The sequence below is a fragment of the Callorhinchus milii genome, unplaced genomic scaffold (genome assembly GCF_018977255.1).
Source record: "Callorhinchus milii isolate IMCB2004 unplaced genomic scaffold, IMCB_Cmil_1.0 Scaffold29, whole genome shotgun sequence".
Classification (NCBI taxonomy): Eukaryota; Metazoa; Chordata; class Chondrichthyes; order Chimaeriformes; family Callorhinchidae; genus Callorhinchus; species Callorhinchus milii.
In genome coordinates, this window is record NW_024704770.1 from 3060520 (window position 1) to 3084774 (window position 24255).

At 53.4% G+C, this 24255-nt stretch overlaps 3 protein-coding genes and 1 long non-coding RNA gene across 4 annotated transcripts in view; all 4 read right to left on the reverse strand.

The window, feature by feature from the left end:
• On the reverse strand, window positions 1-869 carry LOC103187540. Its single transcript, XR_488910.2, has 2 exons — window positions 693-869; window positions 1-342 (listed from the first exon to the last, which is right to left on the reverse strand). It is a non-coding gene; the product is annotated as an uncharacterized LOC103187540 (long non-coding RNA).
• A 182-nt stretch (window positions 870-1051) lies between these two features.
• Window positions 1052-8301, reverse strand: LOC103187594 (keratin, type I cytoskeletal 18). Its single transcript, XM_007907162.2, has 9 exons — window positions 7839-8301; window positions 5915-5997; window positions 5432-5591; window positions 4699-4860; window positions 3924-4049; window positions 2962-3179; window positions 2362-2414; window positions 1144-1708; window positions 1052-1058 (listed from the first exon to the last, which is right to left on the reverse strand). Exons 1-9 carry the CDS (start codon window positions 8004-8006, stop codon window positions 1052-1054), a joined length of 1542 nt encoding a protein of 513 aa, XP_007905353.2. The 5' UTR covers window positions 8007-8301.
• A 4790-nt stretch (window positions 8302-13091) lies between these two features.
• On the reverse strand, window positions 13092-17653 carry LOC103187539 (regulator of G-protein signaling 5-like). The gene is made up of 6 exons (XM_007907088.2): window positions 17635-17653; window positions 15629-15843; window positions 14908-15015; window positions 14703-14764; window positions 14221-14387; window positions 13092-13510 (listed from the first exon to the last, which is right to left on the reverse strand). The coding sequence occupies exons 2-6, from the start codon at window positions 15745-15747 to the stop codon at window positions 13343-13345; spliced, it is 624 nt and encodes a 207-aa protein (XP_007905279.2). The 5' UTR covers window positions 15748-15843; window positions 17635-17653; the 3' UTR covers window positions 13092-13342.
• Window positions 17654-18538: 885 nt separating this feature from the next.
• The window catches only part of tubb4bl (tubulin beta 4A class IVa), a 6524-nt gene continuing 807 nt past the window's right edge, over window positions 18539-24255 (reverse strand). The window contains 3 exon segments of the mRNA NM_001292410.1: window positions 18539-19798; window positions 20918-21028; window positions 21353-21461. Coding sequence (NP_001279339.1) covers window positions 18741-19798; window positions 20918-21028; window positions 21353-21461 — 1278 coding nt within the window. The 3' untranslated portion in view covers window positions 18539-18740.

A 24255-nucleotide genomic window follows, 5' to 3' on the forward strand; every position in this document is an offset into this window, starting at 1 on the left:
TTCCATCTTAAACGTAGTATTTATTGCACACAACAACGACCCAGGACATCCCAACTAATCCTGAAATCTCAGCCCAGCCCTCCGAACCACCGCACACCACCGGCACCACATGGTGCAGAAACCGCACACCCGGGATAGCAAATCCCATACAAGTACGGCGCATGCAATACAGAACAGTAACGCGTAGCAACAGAAGTCTACGCTTAACCCAAAGCCATTCCCTTTCGCCCGCACGATCCTGCTCAGATCTGTGGCTGTTGTTGGAGACCATCAGCTGTGTTACGGCTGTGTTTCTGTGGAGTGTTCCTCTGAGCTGTATTCCACAGTCTCAGTCTTGATGACCTGCAACAAAGGGACCCAGATTACCCACATGACCCAACTCCCATTTAGTCCCTGTGTGGGTCCTGTCTTGCCTCTACCTTGCTCGAGCCAGCCCCCTTTATAATAATACTTGATATAGCGCTTACATCAACTATTTTGTTTCGCCCGCAAAAACACACAGTCACTCCGCTTTACGGTATATTTGGTGAAGCCCTTTGAGACGTCTCAACCATGTGATGAGGCGCTATATCAAGTGGATTCCAGTCTCAGTTCAAAGCTTGAAGCTTAAACGCCCTCCCCCAGGCTCAGGCCTTCACCCCTGTGGTTTTGGGCTGTTGTTGCTGACGTAAAGCGCGAGAGGGAGAGCTCACCTGTACTCCAGTGACACCATCTCCGCTCAGATCCTGAGGATTCCCGATTGCGGCCTCAGATGTCATCTCACTCTGTGTCTCCAGCTTAGTCACTAACGTCTCAGTCTGTATGTCAGGCACAATGTCAAACTGTACCTCCAGCTTCTCTGTCTGTGTGTCAGGCAGAGTCACAGTCTGTGTGTCAAGCAGTGTCACAGTCTGTGTGTCGGGCAGTGTTACAGTCTGTGTGTCGGGCAGTGTCACAGTCTGTGTGTCGGGCAGTGTCACAGTCTGTGTGTCGGGCAGTGTCACAGTCTGTGTGTCAGACAGAATCACAGTCTGTGTGTCGGGCAGTGTCACAGTCTGTGTGTCGGGCAGTGTCACAGTCTGTGTGTCAGACAGAATCACAGTCTGTGTGTCGGGCAGTGTCACAGTCTGTGTGTCGGGCAGTGTCACAGTCTGTGTGTCAGACAGAGTCACAGTCTGTGCGTCAGACAGAGTCACAGTCTGTGTGTCACGTGTCATGTCATACTGTGCCTCCATTCTCACAAGCTGTATGTCAGATGGCTTGTCAAACGGTACCTCCAGACTCTCCATCTGTATGTCAGGCAGAGTCAACACCCGGCTTACTATTGTCTCAACCTGTGTCTCCCTCTGTGTTTGACGGCTAATCTCTGGAGCTTGCTGTGTCTGCAGTGTCTCAGGCTGTGTCTCAAAGCAAGTCTGTATTGTCTCCAGTGTTTTAATTTGTGGCTCCAATTGAATGTGTGTGTGAGTCTCCTTAGTAGTCTTTGCCACTAGACTAGCTCCAGTTATACCCTCGTGGTAGGTCGGAATGTCAGGCTTTGTGTTAGATGTAGTCTTAGCGTCAGTCAGTGTCCAGTCTCCAGTCTCACTTCTCGCAAGAGGCCCTGTGACAATCACAGACTTAGATATAGGGTCAGCATCATCTGGATAAATAGTCTCAGTTGTGATCACTCTCCTGATCACAGTCTTAGTCTCAGTTGCTCTCTCAGCTTTAGTCTCAGCCTTGAGATCTGTCAATTCAATCAGAACAAATCAGAGTTGATTAACATCAGCATGCGTGTGTGCGTGTCTTGTACATATACATACAACGACTTGCATTTACACAGCGCCCCTCACGTATGGTAGCGTCCCAGAGCGCAGAGCACGAAGCCGGGGGAGGGGAGGTGACCGTAGGCACTGGTCGATTAGGAGGGTCTTCAGGCGCGACCTGAAAATGGGGAGGGAAGGGAGCAAGGGGCAAGGAAAGGAGGGAGGGATAGAGGAAGAGTGTTCCAGAGTTTCAGGCACTAGTGGCTGAAATCGCGGCCACCAATGGCGGAACGGAGGGCACGGGGGACATGCAGGAGGCCAGAGCGGGTCGAGCGGAGGCAGCGGGTTGTGGGTTTGCGGGGGGGGTTAAGCAGGTCGGAGAGGAAGGGAGCTGCCAGGGCGTATAGATACAATAACACACACACAGACACACACTCTCTTAGGATTGTTATTATTATGATTATTATTATCTCACTGCCTTACATCCTTATCGCTCACCAACTCGTTCCATCCTTGCTAATGGCCCTGACCTTCCCAAATGGGAAGGAGAGGGGGGGAGCATGGCTGAGTATGATGAGGGGGGGAGGGCGGGCGGGGTTGGTGGGGTATGGGTGGGAGGGGGCAACACACCTACCTGAGCTAATGGTTGATCTCTTCTCACCACCCGAGGACTGCACCATCTTCCCGCTGAGAGTAGAACGGAAACAAAAGCCTCTCAGTTAGCATCCACAATCCCAACGTATAGCCTCAAGGGTGGGGGTGGGGGGGAAGTTTGGGGGCAGGGAGCAGGCAGGAGGCGGGGAGGGGAAGGGTGGGGGGGGGAAGAGCGCCAGTGTGCTCATTCACCCCAACACCTTGCTGGTGTAAATTGGCTGCCCTCTCTCTGCCAACAAAAACAGTCAGAAACAAGGCAGCAGATCGAAAATACAACACTCCTCACGTCGGGAGGAGGTTCCGAGGCGCTGGACAGTCAGGGAATTCGCCCACAAAAACACCCAGTCGCCACACTTCACAGTAACCTCTGCGAAGCGCTCCAAGACGTCTCTAGGATCGACGGGATGAGGCGCTGGATCAAATGCAAGGATTATTGTTATTTTTTAATTATTTGGGAGTTTCGGAAGGACCTTCGTCGCACGGCGGGTGGTGAGAATACGGAGCTTACAAGTGGGAAGCCTCGGGCGAGGACCCCCCAACGCTCACCGTAACGATCTGCGGGTTATCCCCGATTATATACCTGCCAGCTGTGTCCAGAAGGCCCCTGTAGGTGCTGATCTCGGCCTCCAGCTTGCTCTTGATGTGCAGCAGCTCCTGGTATTGCCGGCTCTGCTGTCCGGTGCCGTTCCTGAGCTCAATTAGCTCCCGCTCCAGCCCTGATAGCGCTCGCTGGTACCTGCTCAGCTCCTCCTTGTACCTCAGCTCTACCTTCAACAGCGAGTCAGCCAAGGACTGGTTCTGAAGACAGCGATGGTCAGGTTAGATATCGGCCCTCCCTTTTCGATCGTACCTTCAGTCATCTTCCCTCCTCCACCCTGCCCGCCATGCCTCTCCGAGCCCAACCCGCAACTCGGGTGCGGACCCCTCATTGCCCAGCACCCTTGGGGACATCCTCCCGACGTGAAAGGCTCTAGGTAAATGCAATTTGTTGTCGTGGTTGACTGTTTTTGTTGGCAAACGTAGCAGGCAATCTGCACAAAGATCTGTCCCACAAATAGCCATGAAGTGAATAATAACAATAATAAAATAATAATAATAATAATCCTGGCATTTGACCCAGCGCCTGATCACAGCTTCAAGACGTCTCAAAGCGCATCACAGCATATGCTGTAAAGTAAATCGACTGTATGTTTTGTGGGAGAAACGCAGCAGCCAATTGCCCCAAAAACAGTCGTGGATTGAGGGATCAATTTTTTTATTTATTATTTTTCTTCTGGGTAACCAGAGGCGCGTGTGTGTGTGCGCGTGTGTGTGCGCGTGTGTGTGTGGAGTAAGGAAACGTGCCCAATGTTTCGCCCTGACCTGACCCGCCCGGGATTCAAAACCAGGTCTCTCGCTTGTAAGGCGAGGGCTCTAACCACTGCAGGAATCCTCTGCAAAGGACGATACCTCCAGTACAGTGCAGCGCTACCCCCCCCCCACCCCACAGTCCTGAACTCCAGCATCAGTCTAGGGAGAGAGGGAACGGAATGGGCTACTTACGGCTCCAGCTGTGGAATCCAGCTCTGACCTGAGGGTCTGCACTTGCCTCTGGTACCCCATCATCTCTGCCTTCATAGCCTCCATCCCCTCCCCTCCGTCTGAGGTCCTGTGCTCTTCCGTTTCCAGCTAGGAGAAACAACAATAAACCACTCGGGGTTTACACAGCGCCCCTCACTCAGGGTAGCGGCCCGGACGGTGACCGAGAATGACTCCCCCGAGCCAGGTTGGGGAGGGACGGGGGAGGTGACTGTGGGCACGATCGAAGAGGAAGGTCTTCAGGCGTGACCTGAACCTGGGGGAATGAAGGAAGCAAGGAGGAAGGAAGGGGGGAAAGGCGGAGGGATAGAGAAAGAACATGCGAGACTCCGAGCTAAAACGTATCCTCGGTAACAAATACACTGAACACTTAACACAGAGCTATAGTCCGAGGCCCCTGGTTTGAGAGGAAGCCGGACAAGGTTCCCACCGTGGGATTCATTTTATATTGAGAAAGATAGAGATGTGTGGAATGACAAATCAGGGGATAAGGGGGAGGGATACAGAGCTTTATCACATCTTGGAGACGTCTCAAAGCCCCTCAGGGAATACACTGTAAAGTGAATTGACTGTATATTTTGTGGGCGAAATGCAGCAGCCAATTGCACACAGCAGCGTCCAACAAACAGTGCTCTAACCATTGAGCTACAGGACTGCGCTATATCCTAAGCGGGGTGGGGGGTGGGAGTGGGTGGTGCTGTGTCTCGATCTCCTGTGGGCTTGTGGGGCCTGTAATTACCTGCTTCTGATACCAGGCCTCGGTCTGCTCCTGCTGCTTTCTGACCATGGCTTCATACTCTGCTCGAACGTCGCTGAGCATCTTGTTCAGGTCGGCAGCGGGAGCAGAGCTCACCCCGACGTGCACATTCAGGCCTTTCTGCTCGCGGAGCAGACTCAGCTTCTGTAACACAACGGCCGTTAGCGGGTTCACCTCAGACAACGTGCCTCCCGAATCCCACATCCCATCCATCCCCCCACCCACCCCCCCTCGCCTCCTTCAAGACCCTCCTCTTTGACCGCGCCTTCGGTCACCATCTACCCCCCTGCCCTCCACCCCCCTTCCTGATCCCAACCACCAGCTCAGGTGCGGATCCCTGACTGTCCAGGGCCTTGGGACGTCCTCCTGACGTGAAAGGCACTGTGTAAATGTCATGTGTTCTTATATAATGAACACCAAACCTCCACTCCCTCCCTCCCTTCCCCCCCCCACTCCCTCCCTCACTTCCACTCCCTCCCTCCCTCCACCCTGTGTATATCGAAAAAATATATATTTTGGAAAAGAGAAGCGAAAATCTCCCAGTGTCCCAGCCAAAAATGGTCCAAATAAATTGGTCTTCAAACTGAGGTCGTGTCTGTCTGGTCAGGGGTGACGAGTCAGGGACACTAACCCACGTGAAGGCCACTAAACAAACACAAGTTGTTGTTGTTGTTAGATAGGAGGACGTGTACAGGTTGTGGTCTGGGCTACCCACCTCCTTCTCATGATCTTCCTTGAGCTGAGCAATGTCAGCCTCCAGGCTGCTGATCTCGCTCTCCATCTGAGTGGCCAAGTTCAGGTATTGTGTCTTGAGAGCGCGGAGAGACTCAATGTCAGCAGCGACCGAGAGACTCATCTCCACCTCACATTGCGACCTCAGGGAAACACGATGAGAGTATGAGAATGTGCAATCCCCACCGCCCCATATCCCCACCAACATGTACGTAGAGTAAAGGTGGGTCGGTAACCGGGGCCCGTGGATTTAATATAAATTTAAGTTGTGGATCGCACTGCCCGGAAAGGGGGTAGAAACAGATTCAATAACTACTTTCAAAAGGGAATCAGATAAGTAAGTATGTGGCTTCACTTGAGAACCACACCAACATAACCTGTACATAACACACACACACACACACACACACCTTGCCCCACACACAGATATCCCACACACCTTCTTAGTTAGACTCGGTTCACTTACTTGATGCCGAAATTTTCAGCTCTGTGCTTTGAGCTGTCTAATTCCATAGCCAGGCGTGCATTCCCACAGAAGAGATCTTCAATCTGCGTCAGTGCGATAGCCAGGGGAAGAGAAAGAGACAGGCATCACCTGGAGCCCTTTAAACCCCTCACTGAAGTGTCACCCAGCCTGCACCGTGAGCTCAAAGCCTTGGGGTTTGAACCCAGCACCTTCTGACCTAATGCAAAGGTAATCAACGCTCTATATAATCCTGTCTTAAAAAAATAAAACTAATAATAATAATAATAATAATTTGGTCCCTCAACCCACGACTGTTTCCGGGACGCTGCCGGGAGCAATTGGCTGCCGCGTTTCGTCCACAAAACATACAGTCGCTCCACTTTACAGTGTGTTCTGTGAAGCGTTTTGAGATGTCTCGAAGACGTGATAAGGCGCCGGGTCAAATGCAAAGGATTATTATTATCATTATTATTATGACTGGAGCTGAGAGACCGTGAATGAACAGTGAATGTTTGTTCACGATGCTGCAGGGAATGTATTTTTAGACGTCGACAGCTAATCTGTCAAGTGCCCAGAGCTCTCCGCCCTTTTCAGTGCTGCAAGTAGCTAATACCTTGCAGCCAGAAGCATCTGACTCACTAACTATTATTGCTAAGTGGTGCCAGAATCCTGAGATGGACTTCCCAGACCATCAGCGAAACAATGACTCCCGTTTATATCGCACCCTTCACGTGGAGTAGGGTCCCGGATCGCTTTGACCCAGATATAAAACGTCAGGGTCTTGTTGTTGGATTAAAATATCTGTACACTTCAGGAGCTCTGTGAGACTGGAGACATAGACACCAAATCTGTCCTGAGGAGCCACCCTTTAAATCCCAAATTCCCGTCCCCCTGTTACTGAGCCCTGAACCTTCTATCACGCCCAGAGTCTTGTCTTCTCTTATTAGCCGTTATTATGGCCTCACAACAATAAAGGAAAAATATTTCCAAATCTGATCAAGATCTTACGATATTCACAGGTTTGAAATGCCCGTCACACAGTGAATTAATTACGTTGTAGTGTACTCACTGTTCTTGCAACCTAATCCATGTTAGCATTTGCACCCTTCTTCAAGGCAAATCTCAAGACCCTTCTCTTTGATCGTGCCTTCGGCCACCCTCCTACCCCCACCCTCCACCCCTCCCTACCCCCAGCTCGGGTCCAAATCCCTGACTGTCCGTCCAGCACCTTGGGACGTCCTCCCGACGTGAAAGGCGCTGTGTAAATGTCTTTTTGTATCGTATAGGGTTAATGGGCATTGTGCACCTGACGGTATGTAATCTGATTCTGTTCCCAACGCCCTGAGGGCTGAGCTAACAACTCCAACCACCGAGAGATCATTTCATATTTTCCTCACGACCCCACAACAGCGGCAACTGGCATTTATACAGCGGGCTTCACACGGGGTAATGTCTGGGAGCCCCAGGGTGTGAGGTGTGGCCAGAACAACTGCTCCCAGTCTCCGACCAACTTTCGGGGCAAAGCTATGGGCAGGTCAAGAGTACCTGCGCCACGTGGAGCCCTGTAGCTCAGTGGTTAGAGCACTCGCCTCGCAAGCCAGAGGACCCAGGTTCAAATCCCGCGCGGGCAGGGCGAAAGTTGGGTAAGTTTCCTTCCTCCACACATCTCTGTTTACCCAACAGTGGAACCCGGTTGTTAGTTGATTGGCAGATCACTTTTTGCGTGATACATTTGTCACTCAATCCAGGACTGTTTGTGGGACGCTGCTGTGCGCAATTGGCTGCTGCGTCTCGCCCACAAAATATACAGTCAATTTGCTTGACAGTATACTCTGTGAAGCGCTTTGAGACGTCTCGAAGACATGATAAGGCGCTGTATCAAATGCAAGAACTATTATCTGCCCCAGAACCACAGCACCTGTACCTGCTTCAGCAGAGCCTTGACTCTCGTATCGTACAAACTCCAGTCAAATCCCCCCAGGGTCTTGGGTTTGGAGAATTCCTTGATCTTTGCCGCCAGTGTCAGGTTGGACGATTCCAGAGATTTGACCTGCGACAGGTAGGAGGCCAAGCGGTTGTTCAGGTTCTGCATGGCTTCCTTCTCGTTGCTCAGGTTTCCGCTACCACCCCCATCACTGTTCCCACCGAGCTTCCTGCCCCCAGTCCTGTCCCTGAAGAGAACTTAATGGCCATCCTCCCTCCCACAGCTAGTCCGATCCCTCCAGGGGCAGCTTGCCCCAATCTGTAGCTCCTCAACGCAACGCCATAGTTTCTCTTGTTGTAGCCTCCACCCAGGGAAAGGTTTGACAGCGAGGCTGATGTTTGCTTGGAGGAATACAGGGTCATGGCTGTTTCAGTGTTTGTCGCCTCCTCTTACCTACGGCTTGGCTGCCAGTACTGAGACGGCCACATGCAGCCATATTTATACTGAAGACATCTACCAACACATGCCGCCTCCCCTCCACCCCCCCCCACACACACATACCCACCCTGTCTTAATTGGCTGGCTGGCAGGCAAGGCAGGTTCCTCGCCACTCCCAATTCAGACTGGCTTCGATGATTCCTGTGTGTGCAGTCTTCGTTGCAGAGATTTAGTGAAGTGAACACAATTATTAGACGTATAGGAAACATTGATTCACCCCCACACACATCACAGGTCTCCACAGCCGTTGAATTAACTGCATCCTCAAACCGTAGCCTCTGCATCGGGTACAGTAACTGGACCCTTCCAGGCTCCTGAAGGGCTTCACTGTTAATCGCTGTGAAGTGTAGTGACTTGCACCAGCAGTAAGTCCCTTCACAGACCTGACCTAGCCATGGCAACAACAACTTGTATTTATATACCCCTTTCACGCTGGACGGGGTCTCGGAGCGCTTGACATGAGTGGAGCCCGATGCCAAGCCAGGAGGTGGTGAGGGGGGCGGGGGGGGGAAGGTGACCGTAAGCACAGTCGAAGAAGAAGGTCTGAAAACGTGGAGAGAGAGCGAGGGGGCGGCAAGTGGTGTAGAGTGAGCGACAGAGCATATTGGCCAATTGACCAATTTTATCTGGGACTAGGACAAACCCTTGTCTTTCCAACAGGGCCCTGCCATCTTTAACATCCAGATCATCCTTCAGCCCTTGTTAAACAGTCACAGTTTCTAGACCCTCCTCTGAGCTCAGGCGCCAACTCCAAGGCTGGAACGCACGGCCCGAAAGGGTGGTGTAAACTGATTTTAATAACAACTTTCAAAAGGGAATCGGAGAGGTATTCGAAGAAGAAGAACTTGCAGGGATGTGGGGGAAAGAGCGCGAGAGTGGGACTGGTTGGGGAGCTCTTCCAAAGAGCTACCGGCACAGGCACGATGGGCCGAATGGCCTCCTTCTGTGCCGGAACAATCTATGGTTCTACATGTGTTTGTTTGGTTCCTGTTGTCTCAGATGCACTTTGGCTCCAATGCCAAAGGCTAACAGGGCTGTCAAGGACCGAATGAACCCGAGTAAATAAGGAAATTATTAAATATCACAGGCATTAGGCTTATCTCAATACATTCAACCGAGACATCCTCTCTCTCTCTCTCTCTCTCTGTGTGCCGAGGGGCTGATCTCAGCCCCGCTCTGTGCTGAATGGTTGGTCTCCGCTGAGATAGCAAATGGGTGAGGGAGGGGGTCTCGCTCCTGATCACTGAGCAGCAGGCTTGAGGCTGGATTCAAGCACCTAGCTGTGTGCCCTGGGGAACTTGGCTCACACCAGCCTACAAACACCCAACAACAACTGAGACACCATCAGCAGCTGAAACGCCTGGAGACAAATCAGCAGCTTAGCTCCTGGAAACACCCTGTTTGCTTTTCTCACACTCAACCAACTCCCAGCCTCTCCCACCGAGAATTTGACCAGGGTGACCACACTGATGCTAGTCAGCGGTTTTAGGGGCACCGTTTGGCTTCTTAACAGCCACCGACCACTCTTTTAAAGCAGCTCGATGTTGGATCAGAGGCAAAAAGCGAATGCATTCCCCGTAAAGGTCCACCCAGTCCGAGCTTATAAACAGAGCCATGCCAAGCGCTCCAAGGCTTACTCTGTGTATGTGAGCCTCTGAAGCATGTTATGTAAGGTACAAAGCTCTGCATTGGCCAAACCCTTCCATCAGGTTCTGAAATAGCAGCAAATTAATTAATGGAGATTCTTCCCAGAGCAATGGGAGCCCCAGGCACAGGTTGGGGAGGTTTTGAGCTGTCAGCACAAAGAGCATCTGTGCTGCTCATTCCCCCATTGCCATCCGAGTTACAGAAGGCAAGAAATGCTCAGATGAAAATAAGACCAGGGTCCACCTCGTTCTCCGTTCCACCTTCCTGGCGGTCGCCTGCACACCGAACTCCCCACGTACTATATCCCGTCAGGGTGTTTCCTAAAAGAAAACTTACCTGATCTGCGTTTGAAGGAATCAACATTTCCCGCTTTGACCGTCCCCCCGGGAGCTGTTCCTCAGGATGGCTATTCGCTCACTGAAATAGCGTTTGAGAAGATTCGCTCCGAATTTATCCCCCGTCGGCCGCAGCCCATGTCTGTCCTCGGGTCTCACTATCTGGACCGGATGAAACAGTCTGTTGTGATGTGAGTTGTTTGGCCCCTTTAGAGTCTTATAGACAGCAATCGCGTCCCCTCTCAATCTTCTCTTTTCCAGCGTGAACTCTCCCAAGTTACTTGGTCGCTCCGCATAGTCCAGACCCTCTGTTCCCTCCTCTGTAGCCTCTCGATTCCTCCCCTTTTTGTCCTGCAGTGACCAGAGCTGTACACAGTATCTTAGTGTGGTCTCCCCAGTGATTACCCGCTATGTTGATCAACAGCCCATCCCATGCATTAACCCCACAGTGCCTGCGCATCACCCACGTAACCCATGTCTCTAGAGGTCAAGTAGCCAGAATCTCTGATCAAATAATAGCCCTCACTGTTCCTCACTGGGCTGATAGTTTGGCTGTGAAGTACAGGAGAGCATTGATGGAACCATTGGCCCTCGCACATGTTATCGTCCATCGAGGAGGAGGGGGAATCCGGGGAAATGTAGGATGCTCCTCCCTCTCCTCCTTCAAGGCCCTCCCCTTCAACCACGCCTTTGGTCACCCTCCCCACCCTCCCGATCCCAACCACCAGCTCGGATGCAAATCCCTGACTGTCCAGCGGCTTGGGACGTCCTCCCGTCCTCCCGCCGTGTAACTGTCATGTGTTGTTGTTGACCCATTAGGCCAATGTGGCCATTTATTCGTGTGGGTCTTTGCTCCTCCACATAGCTGTCCATCCTAATGCTTGCTCCAGCCCCCAGTCCCACTCATATCCTCTGCAGCTCAAGTCCCGATGAATTTAGAACAATTCTGCGTGAAAATGAATCAGGCTTTCTCACTAAGTGGGAGGTGCAGCCACACCCTGAGCTAACCTTAGCGTGAGTGTTTACCGCACGCATCTGCACTGATATAATTCCACTTGACAAATGGCTTAAAGGTTAAAATTAATTTCAGTGGGGACACTGACTAGGGATTTCCAGTCAACTGACTAATAATAAATAAATAATAATAATAATCCTGGTATTTGATATAGCGCCTTATCAGATCTTTGAGACGTCTCAAAGCCCTTCACAAGATACACTGTAAGGTGAATTGACTATATTTTGTGGGCAGCCACATAAGCACAGCAGCGTCCCACAAACAGTCGTGGATTGAATTACTACCCTCGGAAAAGCCATCCGCCAATCGATTAACAACCAGGTTCCTATCTACCGCTGGGTGACCAGAGGCGCGTGTGCGGAGTAAGGAAACTTGTCTAACATTTCGCCCTGACCGGGAATCAAACCCGGGTCTTCTCGCTTGCGAGGCGAGTGCTCTAACCACTGAGCTACAGGACTCCAGCAGATGGCGGGGAATAGGATGGACCTGTGCTGAGCATAGGGAGCCGGGTGCTGTGTGGGTGGGGGGGGAGAGAAGAGAGGCTTTTTCTCTGCAGGCCTGGCTCCAGTGAAGCGGAATAAAGAGCACCTGATTGTCATTCGGTTCGGATTCTGCCTGAGGTGAGGCGGGGCTCGGTATCAGCGATCAGCTCGCCTCGCTGAGCAAGGTGACATCTCGACTCCGACAGGTAACACAATAGTCACATTCCCACCCATTGACTCTCCTCCGAAATCTAATTATTTAGTCAAACAATAATAGTAATAATCCTCGCCTTAGCCCATCTTCTCGACGTCTCAAAGCACTTCACGGAATATGCCGTCAAGTGAATTGACTGTATATTTGTGGGCAAAACACGGCAGCCAATTGCGCACAGCAGCGTCCCCACAAACAGGCGTGGATTGAAGTGAATCTGTTGTTGTTTTCTGCAGAGATTGTTATCAGGCGAGTTATAAACAAGCGAGGACTTGGTGGAGCACAGTGGCTGCTGTGATTGCCAGGGCTGGAGGGCCGGGCGTTGTGTGTGACAGACGCCAGGGCAGTCAGCCCCGCAGGTGCTGTGGTTTAATTTGCCCGATGTCTCTGATTAATTGCAAAGACAATGAGTGCTGAGCTTTCTCCCTCATGGGCAGAGCATGAGGGGAAAGTGTCTGCAGCTCCGGCCCCAATTGACTCATGTTCTGTTCTCTCTTACACTCTAAAGGTGGAGCTCAGTGGTAACAGCCCTCGCCTCGCAAGCGAGAGGACCTGGGTTCGATTCCCGACAGGGCAAAACACTGAGCAAGTTTCCTTACACCCCACGCTCGCGCCTCTGGTTACCAGCAGTAAGTAGGAACACTGTTGTTAGCCGATTGGCGGATCGCTTTTCCGGGGGGAATAATCCCTCTAAAAAAAATAAAATAATTTGGTCACTCAATTTAACAATAATAATAATGATCCTTGCATTTGTTACAGCGCCTCATCACATCGTTGCGACGTCTCAAAGCGCTTCATAGAATAAACTGTAAAGTGTAGTGACTGTGTATTTTGTGGGCGAACAAACAGTCGTGGATTGAGTGACCAAATTATTATTATTTTATTTTTTTGGCAGGATGGGGGGGAATTATCACCCCTGGAAAAGCGACTGCGCCAATCGAGTCACAAATGTGTTCCTTTGAGCCGAGCTATACTGTAGCATCATTCAAATATGCTGATTATTTAAATAATAACTCAATCACTTTTATTGGCAGAAACACAGAGGAGTTTGTTGGAGCTGGTTCGCTTCACACTTTTATTTGATTTACAGGATTTGGTGTCAACGCTGCCCAACAAGCCAGGGGGAGTCCTTGCGTTTGCCTGAACAACGGGAATCTGGTCTGGGAATAATCTTGGGAAGAGGAGCATTAACACAAGCAGAATATAGAAACTACTCTAATATATCTTTCCCTCCTGAACAACAAGCAAGAGAGAGGGCGAGAGAGAGGACAGGATTAACAGGCAGCGTTTCGGAGCAAGCAGCCACGGCAAAGCCATCACACGTGTTTGATGAGCTCCAGGAAAAATTCCGACTTGAGGAATCTGGGAAAGGAATCGTTCTCCATCAGGCTGCGGATCCGCTCCTGGGCCAGCTGGAAGCAGAAGGCGCTCGGCTCCTCCAGGTTCCTGGTAACCTTCTCCCTGGTCGTCGAGTCCAGGTTAACCTGGCACAGAGAGAGAGAGAGAGAGACGTGCGCAAACAACAGAGGGCTTTACACTGACGATCCAGAACACCCCGAGTCCTGCAACACTCTCACTCAGGTACAGCAATGCACGCTACACTTTTATAGCACTTTCACGTCACGGGGGGGGGGGGGGGGGGAGAGAAAGCACGATACACCTGGGTACGCGTGCACACACGCGTGCACACTCACGCACTTGCACACAATGCAAGGCACCGAGACACAACACAATGTGAGAAAGCGACACTTATGCACACACAGTGAGCGACAGGTAGAGACACACACATACACACACATGAGGGAGAGAGAGACACACAGAGTGAGTGAGAGAGAGACACACAGTGAGAGAGAGGGACACACACACAGTGAGAGATAGAGAGACAAACACAGTGAGAGATAGAGAGACACACACACAGTCAGAGATAATAATCCCATAATAATCCTTGCATTTGATACACAGCCTTATCACGTCTTCGAGATGTCTCAAAGCGCTTCACAGGATACACTAAAGTGTAGTGACTGTAGTTTGTGGGTGATTGTGGGTGAGAGACTGTGTGTGTCTCTCTCCCTCATGTGTGTGTATTTCTTACACACACAGAGTAAGAGTCAGACGGAGACACACACACACCTCCCCCACCCCTCCTCGTACACTCTCCACCTTCCCTGGCTATTCGGTGATGCCCCCCCCCCACCTCTTTAGGAGCCTGGACAGTGATGAACTCCCGGTAAATCCTCTGGGCTTTGTTGGCGAGTTCCGCGCTGGTCCTTGTGCTGCGGTAATCCTCACAGGCCAGCCAGAACTCCAGGTTCTCCTCACTGAACTCCGAGCACAGGAAGGCACGGAACGTGGTCACTCCACCTGGAAACAGAGAGTCAGTCAATGGGCCAATCCCGGTCCCAATGACCCATCATGTCCACCTCCCAGCCCTCAACCTCCAACTCCCACATCCCAGCCCTCAACCCCCACATCCCACCCTCCACATCCCAGCTCCCAGGGGAGTGGGACTGACTCTTCCAAACAGCTGGCACAGGCTCGATGGGCCGAATGGCCTCCTTCCGTGCTGTAATAATCTATGATTCTAAGCCTCATGTCAGGGGCTTTGGGCTCACAGTTCGGCTGTCGTGAGGGAAGGCTAGGCTCACGCGTGTCCATGCTGTGTGATCTCACACTCACTTTTGTTGGACAGAAGCTTGTCAAAGACCTGACCTCCTCCTAGAGCTTCCTCTGTGCTGGGCCTGTGGAGACAAGGAGAGAAAGAATACTGAGAGTGTGTCTGTGCTGGTGCTCCCTCTACCCCCACCCATTGGAGCTCTCTCCTCTAACCCCATTCCCTGCTCGCTCTCTCCCCCCCCTCATCGTGTCTGCGCTGGTGACTGACCTGCTCGTCCAGGGGAGTTTTTGCTGTTTGACGGCCACACTCTCAGGTTCACTGATGGCTTTGGGTTTGTGCAGCAGAGATCCCAGCTGCACCCTCATCTCCTTGGCCCTGCCACAGACAGACAAGAAACATAACAACCTGCATTTATACATTGTCTGTCACCCGGGGTAGAGACATGGAGCGCTTCACAGTGACGGAGTCTGACAACCAGCCGTCAGAGGCGTCTTACCGTCTGCAGATCAGCCTCTAACTAGCAATAGTTACTATTAACTGGGTAAGAAATGCTGGGGGTGAGGATGACACATAATAATCATCGTTGGATTTGACCCAGAGCCTCATCACATCTTCGAGACGCCTCAAAGCGCTTCACAGGATACACTGTAAAGTGTAGTGACTGTGTGTTTTGTGGGCAAAACGCGGCAGCCAATTGTGCCCAGCAGCATCTCCACGGACAGCCGTGGGTTGATAAGAACCAATCGCAAGGCACAAAACAAAGTGACTACGCTTTATGGCGTATCCCGCGAAGCGCTTTGAGACGCCTCGAAGACGTGATCAGCCGCTGTGTCAAACGCAAGGATCATTACCATCAGCTCGTCCTTGAGCAGCTCTCACACCTACACGATGAACCGCGCCCCCACCTTCACACACCAACGCCCGTCCTAGTGGTGGTGGTGGGGTGGGTGTGTTAGCTGTGTGCCGGGCTTCGCTGGGCGCGAAATACCTCTCGATGCAGGTGGAAGGCAGCGCTGCCAGTCCTCGACACATCCTGATCGCTGACGGTGGCCGGATTCCCAGCGGCAAAGAGTCAGGCGGGTGTGACTGAGATTCACACACACACATTTATATGCTGTACGTGTGCTGTTGATGACCCATTAGCCAGTGAGAGGCAGGCCCTCAGCTCATCCATCATCAATCTCCCACAGCAAACACCGTGGCCTGACATTTAGCAACAAAAGCAACAGAACAAGAGGCAGTAATCAGCACAGATTAAGGGATAGTGTCAGCACTTTTTAGCCCTTTCCATCCTTAACATTTCACAGACAATACGACATGGCGTTTACACAGCGACTGTCAGGTCAGGAGGAAGTCCCAAGGCACTGGACACTCAGGGATCTGGGGGAAGTTGTGGTGGTGGGGTGCGGTGGGGGGGAAGGGTGTTGGGATCAGGGAGGGTGGAGGGCAGGGAGCACCTATAGCATGACGTTGAGATGTTTCTAGACGCTCCCCAGGTTATGGTGTTAAGTGGAATGACTGGGTATTTTTGTGGGCGAAACGGATTCTGGTGGAGGGAGCCCGAGCACGTCAGCATTTGCACTAATATCCGTCCGACCGGTTCCCCCCCCCACCCCCCAGGAGTGAGTCAGCGTATCTGACAGGTGTGGCGGGGCCCCAGATCGGTTCACACCTGTACACAGGGACACAGGCACCTGCTGTTTTGTGTCTCTCCCTGAAGTTTCCACTGAGAGCACCTGTTACAGTTGCAGCCTCAGCATTCTGTGAGCACAAAGAAATCAGTGATCAGGATCTCGTTCAGTGACTGACAACCTTGTCCACAGCTCAGCCTCAGGCAGGAGGGGAATGTCCGGTCTCTCCCCCCCACCGGAACAAACTGCCCGCGACTGTCATTATCCATCAAACATGAGAGGTTTGCAGATTATGGGCTTCGCAACAGCAACACATTACATTTACACAGCGCCAGACTTTCACGTCGGGAGGACAGCCCAAGGCGCTGGACAGTCGGGGATTCGGACCTGAGCTGAGGGTTGGGATCAGGGGGGGGGATGGAGGCAGGGAGTGTACGTGGGGAGGGTGATGATTGCGCAGTCAAAGAGGAGGGTTTGAAGGAGGCAAGGGAGGGAGCAAGATGAAGGGACTGGGGACAGGGTGGGGGCAGAGAGGCTGAAAGCCTGACCACCCATCCAGGTTTTATCACTGTTCACAATGTCTAAGTTCTGTTAAAAGTGCAGCGACCATCATGTAAGCAAAACTGTTAATGTATCACACACAGCAATGAAATGACCAACCACCAAATCGTTAGTGTAGGAAGGAGAAATATTGGTAAACTAGTAGAAAATAATGCCCGTTCTTCTTTCTCCAGAAGGCAAGGTGCAATCCTTAAACATTCAGCTCGACAAGCAAACTGCAGCTTAGGCTTAAAAGCTTCGTCCAAACCACAGCGTCTCCCAACACTGGACTGCGAGAGGTGAGTTTACCCAAGGCATCGATACGGCGCCTCATCGTGTCTTTGAGGCGCCTCAAAGGGCTCCACAGAACAGACCGTGAAGTGAACCGACCGGATATTTTGTGGGTGAAACGCGGCAGCCAATTGCGCACAGCAGCGTCCCCACAAACAGTCGTGATTGAGGGATCAATTTTTTTTTAAGGGGAACTATCATCCCCGGAAAAGTGATCCGCCAATCGACTGCTGGTAAACAGAGGTGTGTGTGTGTGCGGGAGTAAGGAAATTGCCCGTTTCGCCCTGAACCGGGAGTCAGACTTGCGAGCGGCAGCTTCTATAACACCTGAGCTCCTGAGCCTCGTCTTAATCATGGCTTCTTGTCGAGCCCCGGGATAGACTGCCACCCAGTGGTACATCACAGTACTGGAGCAGAGGCGACGCCTCGGGGTGGGGTGGGCGAGAGCTTTGCTACACACACACACACCACCTGGAACAGGGCATTCGGTGAACTTAAAGGGCAGGTATTATCATAACGTTCTATGCATTACCTGCATCGTCCCCCACCCCTCCTCCTCCTCCTCTCTGCTGCCTGTGACAGCCAGACTCGTGAGTCATCTGTGAAGCGCTTTTGTGACGTCTCGAGACGTGATAAGGCGCTGTCAAATGCAACTATTATTATTATTACCTGCACTTCAACCCGGACCTCTGAGCTCCAATCCTCTCACTCTCCAGCTGCTTCCCTGCACAAAGAGTATAATCCGGGCATTTGATCGACCGAGCCTCATCACATCGTCAAGTTGTCTCAAAGTGCCTCACGCAATAAACTGCGAAGGGGATTAACAGCATTTTACAGCACTGCAAGTTGTTAATGCTGAGCTACAGGGCTTTCTGTGTCATCCACACACACGGCACATCTTAACCTCCCCCTGGCTGCCAGGACAAATGTTCTGAACTGGCTTCATATTCCACCCCCCCAACCTGTGGATTGACAGCACATTCAATTGACAGCCTTGCCCCCTCCCCACCTTCAAGACCCATCTCATGACCCACCTCTTCGACCGGGCCTTCAGTCACCCTCCTGCCCCCAAACACAGCTCGAGTGCAAGTCTCAGCACCTTGGGACGTCCTCCTGACGTGAAAAGCAGGCGCCGTGTAAACATCATTTGTTGTTGTTGGGCACCTCTCGCTCTCCATAATCCTACAACCTCTAAACTCTACCCCGATTGTCTGCCCCTCGTCATTCCCTCCATCACCCCCCAGCCTGGACTTCAGCCAGGAGTCTCTGCCATCCCTTAAGGGAATCATTCAGCGATCCCTCTGCACAACTTCCATCACCCCACCCACTTCCCCCAACACCCCACGCTGCCCCAAAGCTCGCGGCAGGTGATTTTACCGTCTACCGGCTGTAGCAACGTTTCCTCTGAAGAAATGAGTCACCCTGAAACACACTGGCCAGTGAACAGCTTCTCTTTATTTGGCAAGGAATAAAGTACAAGTTGGCGCAGTCACCTCCCAAATCAACACGACTTTTGAGGACAGCAGGAGACAGAAAAAGGACAGACTCCAAAAGTGGGGGCGGGGGGGGTGGGGGGGAAAAGAAAAAAAAAGAGAAAAACTAGACTGAGGAAGAGGAAGGAACGAACGAAAGGACTTTCTAGTTGACATCTTCCTCACAGTCTTCCTCGAACTCAGCCTCCTCCGCCGTGGCATCCTGGTACTGCTGGTACTCGGACACCAGGTCGTTCATGTTGCTCTCGGCCTCGGTGAACTCCATCTCGTCCATGCCCTCGCCCGTGTACCAGTGCAGGAAGGCCTTGCGCCGGAACATGGCGGTGAACTGCTCGGAGATGCGCTTGAAGAGCTCCTGGATGGCCGTGGAGTTGCCGATGAAGGTGGCGGACATCTTGAGGCCCCGGGGTGGGATGTCGCACACGGCTGTCTTGACGTTGTTGGGGATCCACTCCACGAAGTAGCTGCTGTTCTTGTTCTGGATGTTCAGCATCTGCTCGTCCACCTCCTTCATGGACATGCGGCCGCGGAAGATGGCGGCCACTGTGAGGTACCGGCCGTGTCGTGGGTCGCAGGCCGCCATCATGTTCTTGGCGTCGAACATCTGCTGGGTCAGCTCGGGCACAGTCAGCGCACGGTACTGCTGGCTGCCGCGGCTGGTCAAGGGGGCGAAGCCGGGCATGAAGAAGTGCAGGCGGGGGAAGGGCACCATGTTGACCGCTAGCTTGCGCAGGTCGGCGTTCAGCTGGCCCGGGAAGCGCAGGCAAGTGGTGACGCCGCTCATGGTGGCCGACACCAGATGGTTGAGGTCGCCATAGGTGGGGGTGGTCAGCTTGAGAGTGCGGAAGCAGATGTCGTACAGGGCCTCGTTGTCGATGCAGAAGGTTTCGTCGGTGTTCTCCACCAGCTGGTGCACCGACAGGGTGGCGTTGTAGGGCTCCACCACCGTGTCCGACACCTTGGGCGAGGGCACCACGCTGAACGTGTTCATGATGCGGTCCGGGTACTCCTCGCGGATCTTGCTGATGAGGAGGGTCCCCATCCCGGAGCCCGTGCCCCCGCCCAGCGAGTGGGTCAGCTGGAAGCCCTGGAGACAGTCACAGCTCTCGGCCTCCTTCCTCACAACATCCAACACCGAGTCCACCAGCTCAGCGCCTTCTGTGTAGTGACCTTTGGCCCAGTTGTTCCCGGCTCCGCTCTGACCTGCAGGACGAGACCCAACATTTAATGAATCGGGGGTCTAATGCCTCGGCCTACGCCGAAGCCGAGCGCTGTGGGATGCTGCCCTGAGAGAATGAGGGGCGCTATAGAAATTGCTGTCAGCGTCGTAGTTGATGATGTTGGAGGTTAGCAGGAGCAGCAGGGATCTGGGCAACCAAAGCCCAGAGAGAGGGGGAAACTGGGAATAGCCAACGGCAGGAGCTGTCCCAGAACAGAGGCATCACCCAACCGGGCAGGGGAGGGAGTGTGTTCAGAACAGCCCAGCGGTTACTCTGCCGCCTTCAGTCTGGAGGAAGCCACAGGCTCCGAACAGTAATTACATTAAGCCATGAGACACCAACCACAGCCACTCCGCTCATTCGGACTTCGCTGGTGACTCAAGCAAAGGCGAGGAACGTAGGAGCTATAATAATGGCCTTTAGACCAGACCATCTGAGCATCAGCTGAACAGTCTCTGGCATTCCCCCCCACCCTCACACACATCCCAGAGCAGTCATCGGATAGAGGTCAGTTTAGTTCGGGGATAATAGTAATCCTCGCCTTTGTCACAGCGCCTTATCGCATTGTCGAGACATCTCAAAGTGCCTCACAGGATGTACTGTAAAGCGATCTGACTGTGTGGGTGGGGGCAAAATGACTATTTGTGGTCTGAAGCTCACTTATTACTCTAAGCCACCCATGACACAGCAACAATGAGATCTTCCACACACAACACCCCCCCACCCTGACGACTAACATTGAGGTAACTCCATCCCACATTCCCTTCGCTCGCCCCCACCTCCTCCCCTGCCTCCTTCAAGGCATGTCTCAAGACCCTCCCTGATCCCAACCACCCCCCCACCCAGCTCGGGGCCAAATCCCTGACTGTCCAGCGCCTTGGGAAGTCCTCCTGACGCGGGAGGCGCCGCTGTAAGTGTCACCTTGTTGAGGTTGCGGCAGTATATCTGGGGGCACATGGTGGGGACAGGACGCGCAGGGAAGCAGGGACAGCGAGATCGAGAGACAGACGTGCATCAAGGGACAGAGACTCTGAACTCAAAACGTTTCTCTCTCTCTCTGTGTCCCAGCCACCGACTGCCTCCCGCCCCCTGAAGCACTCACCGAAGACAAAGTTATCCGGTCTGAAGATCTGCCCAAAAGGTCCGGACCTCACGGAGTCCATGGTTCCCGGCTCGAGATCCACCAGCACTGCCCGGGGGACGTACTTGCCGCCTGGAACACAACGAGCACGGTAACTAACCCCCGACACAACAAATGAGCCGTGCGTTCCACACAGCGCCCCGCCACACGGTCAGGAGTTCGCAAAGCGCCTCGCGGGATATACTGTGAAGTGTAGTGACTGCATTTGGGGGCGAAACACGGCAGCCAGCCTCCACGGTTGCTGTGTTGGGCTGTGAGGGGGTGTTGGGCCATGCACTGGGGGTCGGTTGGGGCTCAGTCGGGCTGTGTGTGTGTGTGTGTGTGTGTGTGTGTGTGGGGTGGGGAGGGTGGATATCAGGCTGTGTTGGGCTCGCGCACACATACACACACACTGACCTGAGGCCTCGTTGTAATACACGCTGATCCTCTCCAGCTGCAGGTCTCCGTCGCCATGGTAGGTGCCGGTCGGGTCGATACCGTGTTCATCGCTGATCACTTCCCAGAACTGAGGGGGGGAGGCAGGGTCACAGGTCAATCAGTCATTGAACACCCCACCGTTTGGAACTCCGTCTCAGTTCCCCCTCCTCGCTCCCTGCCTCAACACCCTCCTCCTCGACCACACGTTCAGCCACCCTCCCAGCTCAGGTCCAAATCCCCGCCTTGGGACGTCCTCCCAACACGAAAGACGCTTGTGCACACGTCATTCGGTATTGTAACAGAACCAGGCCATTTAAATGAACAGGTGCCAGGCAAAGTGTAGTGACTGCGAATTCTGTGGGCGAAACAAGCCGCGAATCCATTGCAGTGAGCGAGCAGCAAATGCACGGAACAGGCTCCCTCAGGGAGAAGGCAGAAGCAGAAAGTGCGGGTCCTTACAAAAATCAAATCCGATCGGTTTGCGTCGGGGGCGGAGAGAAAAAAATCTTGTGCAGGAAACAGCATATAGTTCGGGGGCACGACGTGTGCAGGCGACTGCCAGGACGGTGGAAGGCAAACTGGATGGCCTTCTTTGGTCTAGCAAATTCTTGTGCTCTCATGAGCGATTAAATTGTTATTTTTTTATTATTGAGCCCTGCTGTAAGTGCTGCGAGACACCGCCTGGCGTGAAGGCCACTGTATAAATGCAAATGGCTGTTGTAGTAACCCACAGGGACAGGGGGTCTGTCAGGAGATGGGCTGAACACTGTCTAATTGTTGAGCTGATCGCCAGATTCAGACAGTCATCTCCAACAACAACTTGCACTTACACAGCACCCCATATAGGGGGCAGTGTCTCGGATGTCACGAAGCAGTGGCCGCTGGATGGTGGAGCGGAGGGAGTGAGAGTCAGGCGGGGGGGCCGGAGCCAGCCGAGCGCTGACAGCTTGAAGTGGGTTGGGGCGGGTGAGCAGGTGGGAGATAGGGAGGTGCCAGCGGGTTGTGGACAAGTGAAAGGATCTTGAAATCAATCTGTTATGTGAGAGGGGGTCAGTGGAGCCTGGTCAGGGGTGGGGGGGGGTTGGTGTGTGAGAGGGGGTCAGTGGAGCCTGGTCAGGGGTGGGGGGGGTGGGGGGGGGTCGTGGGGGGGGGTTGGTGTGTGAGAGGGGGTCAGTGGAGCCTGGTCAGGGGTGGGGGGGGGGGGTTGGTGTGTGAGAGGGGGTCAGTGGAGCCTGGTCAGGGGTGGGGGGGGGTTGGTGTGTGAGAGGGGGTCAGTGGAGCCTGGTCAGGCTGGGGGGGGGGGGTTGGTGTGTGAGAGGGGGCCAGTGGAGCCTGGTCAGGGCTGGGGGGGGGGTTCTGTGTGAGTAGGGGGTCAGTGGAGCCTGGTCAGGGCTGGGGGGGGGGGGTTGGTGTGTGAGTGGGGGTCAGTGGAGCCTGGTCAGGGCTGGGGGGGGGGGTTGGTGTGTGAGAGGGGGCCAGTGGAGCTGGTCAGGGCTGGGGGGGGGTTGGTGTGTGAGTGGGGTCAGTGGAGCCTGGTCAGCTGGGGGGGGGGGGGTTGGTGTGTGAGTGGGGGTCAGTGGAGCCTGGTCAGGAGTGGAGTCCTGTAGTTCAGCGGTTGGATTCCCTGGTCAGGGCGGAACGTTGGTCAAGTTTCCTTACCCCCCCACACCCCACATCCCCCACCGCTGACCCCGCAGTCGGAAAGAACCCAGTTATTAGTCGATTGGCGAGTGGGTCACTTTCCGGGGGGGGGGGGGGGGGGGGGGGGGAGAGGAGGGTCATTAAATAACCCCTCCATGAAAAAACAATAAATTGGCCCCTTTAACCCACAACAGTTTGAGGGGACGTCACTCGGCGCAATTGGCTGCTGCGTCTCACCCACGAAATATACATTGTAACCCGTGAAGCGCTTCAGTGCGACGCGATCGGGCGCTGTGTCAAATGCCAGGAATACTGTTATAATAATAATAATAACGACGACGATGATTATTACGTTGCCAATGCCCGGCCTGTGACTGCCAGCGCAGCGACGGCTGCTTTAGGCGCCCGTCAGCTTCTTTGTATCCGACAGACAGACTGACAGAGCAGAGGGGGTTATATTGTGTCCCGGCCACACACCGGGCATCACGGGAACCGGTCACACTGAGCACCGAGCCCCCGCTGTGTGTGGACAGGGGGGAGGGGAGGGGAGAGAGACTGATAAGAGCGGCTACAACAGGGAGAGACAGAGAGAGGGAGTGGGAGACAGAAGGAGAGAGGGATAGAGCAGCTACAATGGGGGGAGAGAGAGAAGCTACAATGGGGGGGAGAGAGAGAGATGGGAGATAGAGCAGCTACAATGGGGGGGAGACAGAGAGATGGGGGGATAGAGCAGCTACAATAGGGGGGGAGAGAGAGAGATGGGAGATAGAGCAGCTACAATGGGGGGAGACAGAGAGATGGGGATAGAGCAGCTACAATGGGGGGAGTCAGAGAGATGGGGGGATAGAGCAGCTACAATGGGGGGAGAGAGAGAAGCTACAATGGGGGAGACAGAGACAGAGGGGGGGATAGAGCAGCTACAATGGGGGAGACAGAGACAGAGGGGGGGATAGAGCAGCTACAATGGGGGAGACAGAGACAGAGAGATGGGGGATAGAGCAGCTAAAATGGGGGGAGAGAGAGAGAAAGAGCAGCTACAACAGAGAGAAAGATGGTGGGGGAGAGTTAAACCGGCAGAGAGAGACCCAGAGAGAGAGGGAGAGGAGCAGCCACAAAAGGAGAGAAAGGAGCTACAGAAAGAAAGACAGACAGACAGACAGACGGGGAGAGGGGGGGAGAGGGAGAGGGAGAGGAGGCGCCGCCCGTATTGACTCAGAGGTTAGAAAATGGAAGCAAACAGG

Bases quoted from the DNA above. Each gene is read 5' to 3' on its own strand.
- LOC103187594 (XM_007907162.2), bottom strand. From the start codon at position 8,006: ATGCAGAACCTGAACAACCGCTTGGCCTCCTACCTGTCGCAGGTCAAA. The intron at 4,050-4,698 runs GTAATTACAGGC...TGTTTCTCCTAG, and splicing joins AGGCCTGGTATCAGAAGCAG to CTGGAAACGGAAGAGCACAG. The intron at 2,415-2,961 runs GTATATAATCGG...TTCTACTCTCAG, and splicing joins CTTCTGGACACAGCTGGCAG to CGGGAAGATGGTGCAGTCCT.
- LOC103187539 (XM_007907088.2), bottom strand. From the start codon at position 15,747: ATGTGTGTGTGTGAATCTCAGTCACACCCGCCTGACTCTTTGCCGCTG. The intron at 14,765-14,907 runs GTCAGTCACCAG...TTGTCTCCACAG, and splicing joins AAACTCCCCTGGACGAGCAG to GCCCAGCACAGAGGAAGCTC. The intron at 13,511-14,220 runs GTGGGGGGGGGG...TCTCTGTGCCAG, and splicing joins CTGTCCAGGCTCCTAAAGAG to GTTAACCTGGACTCGACGAC.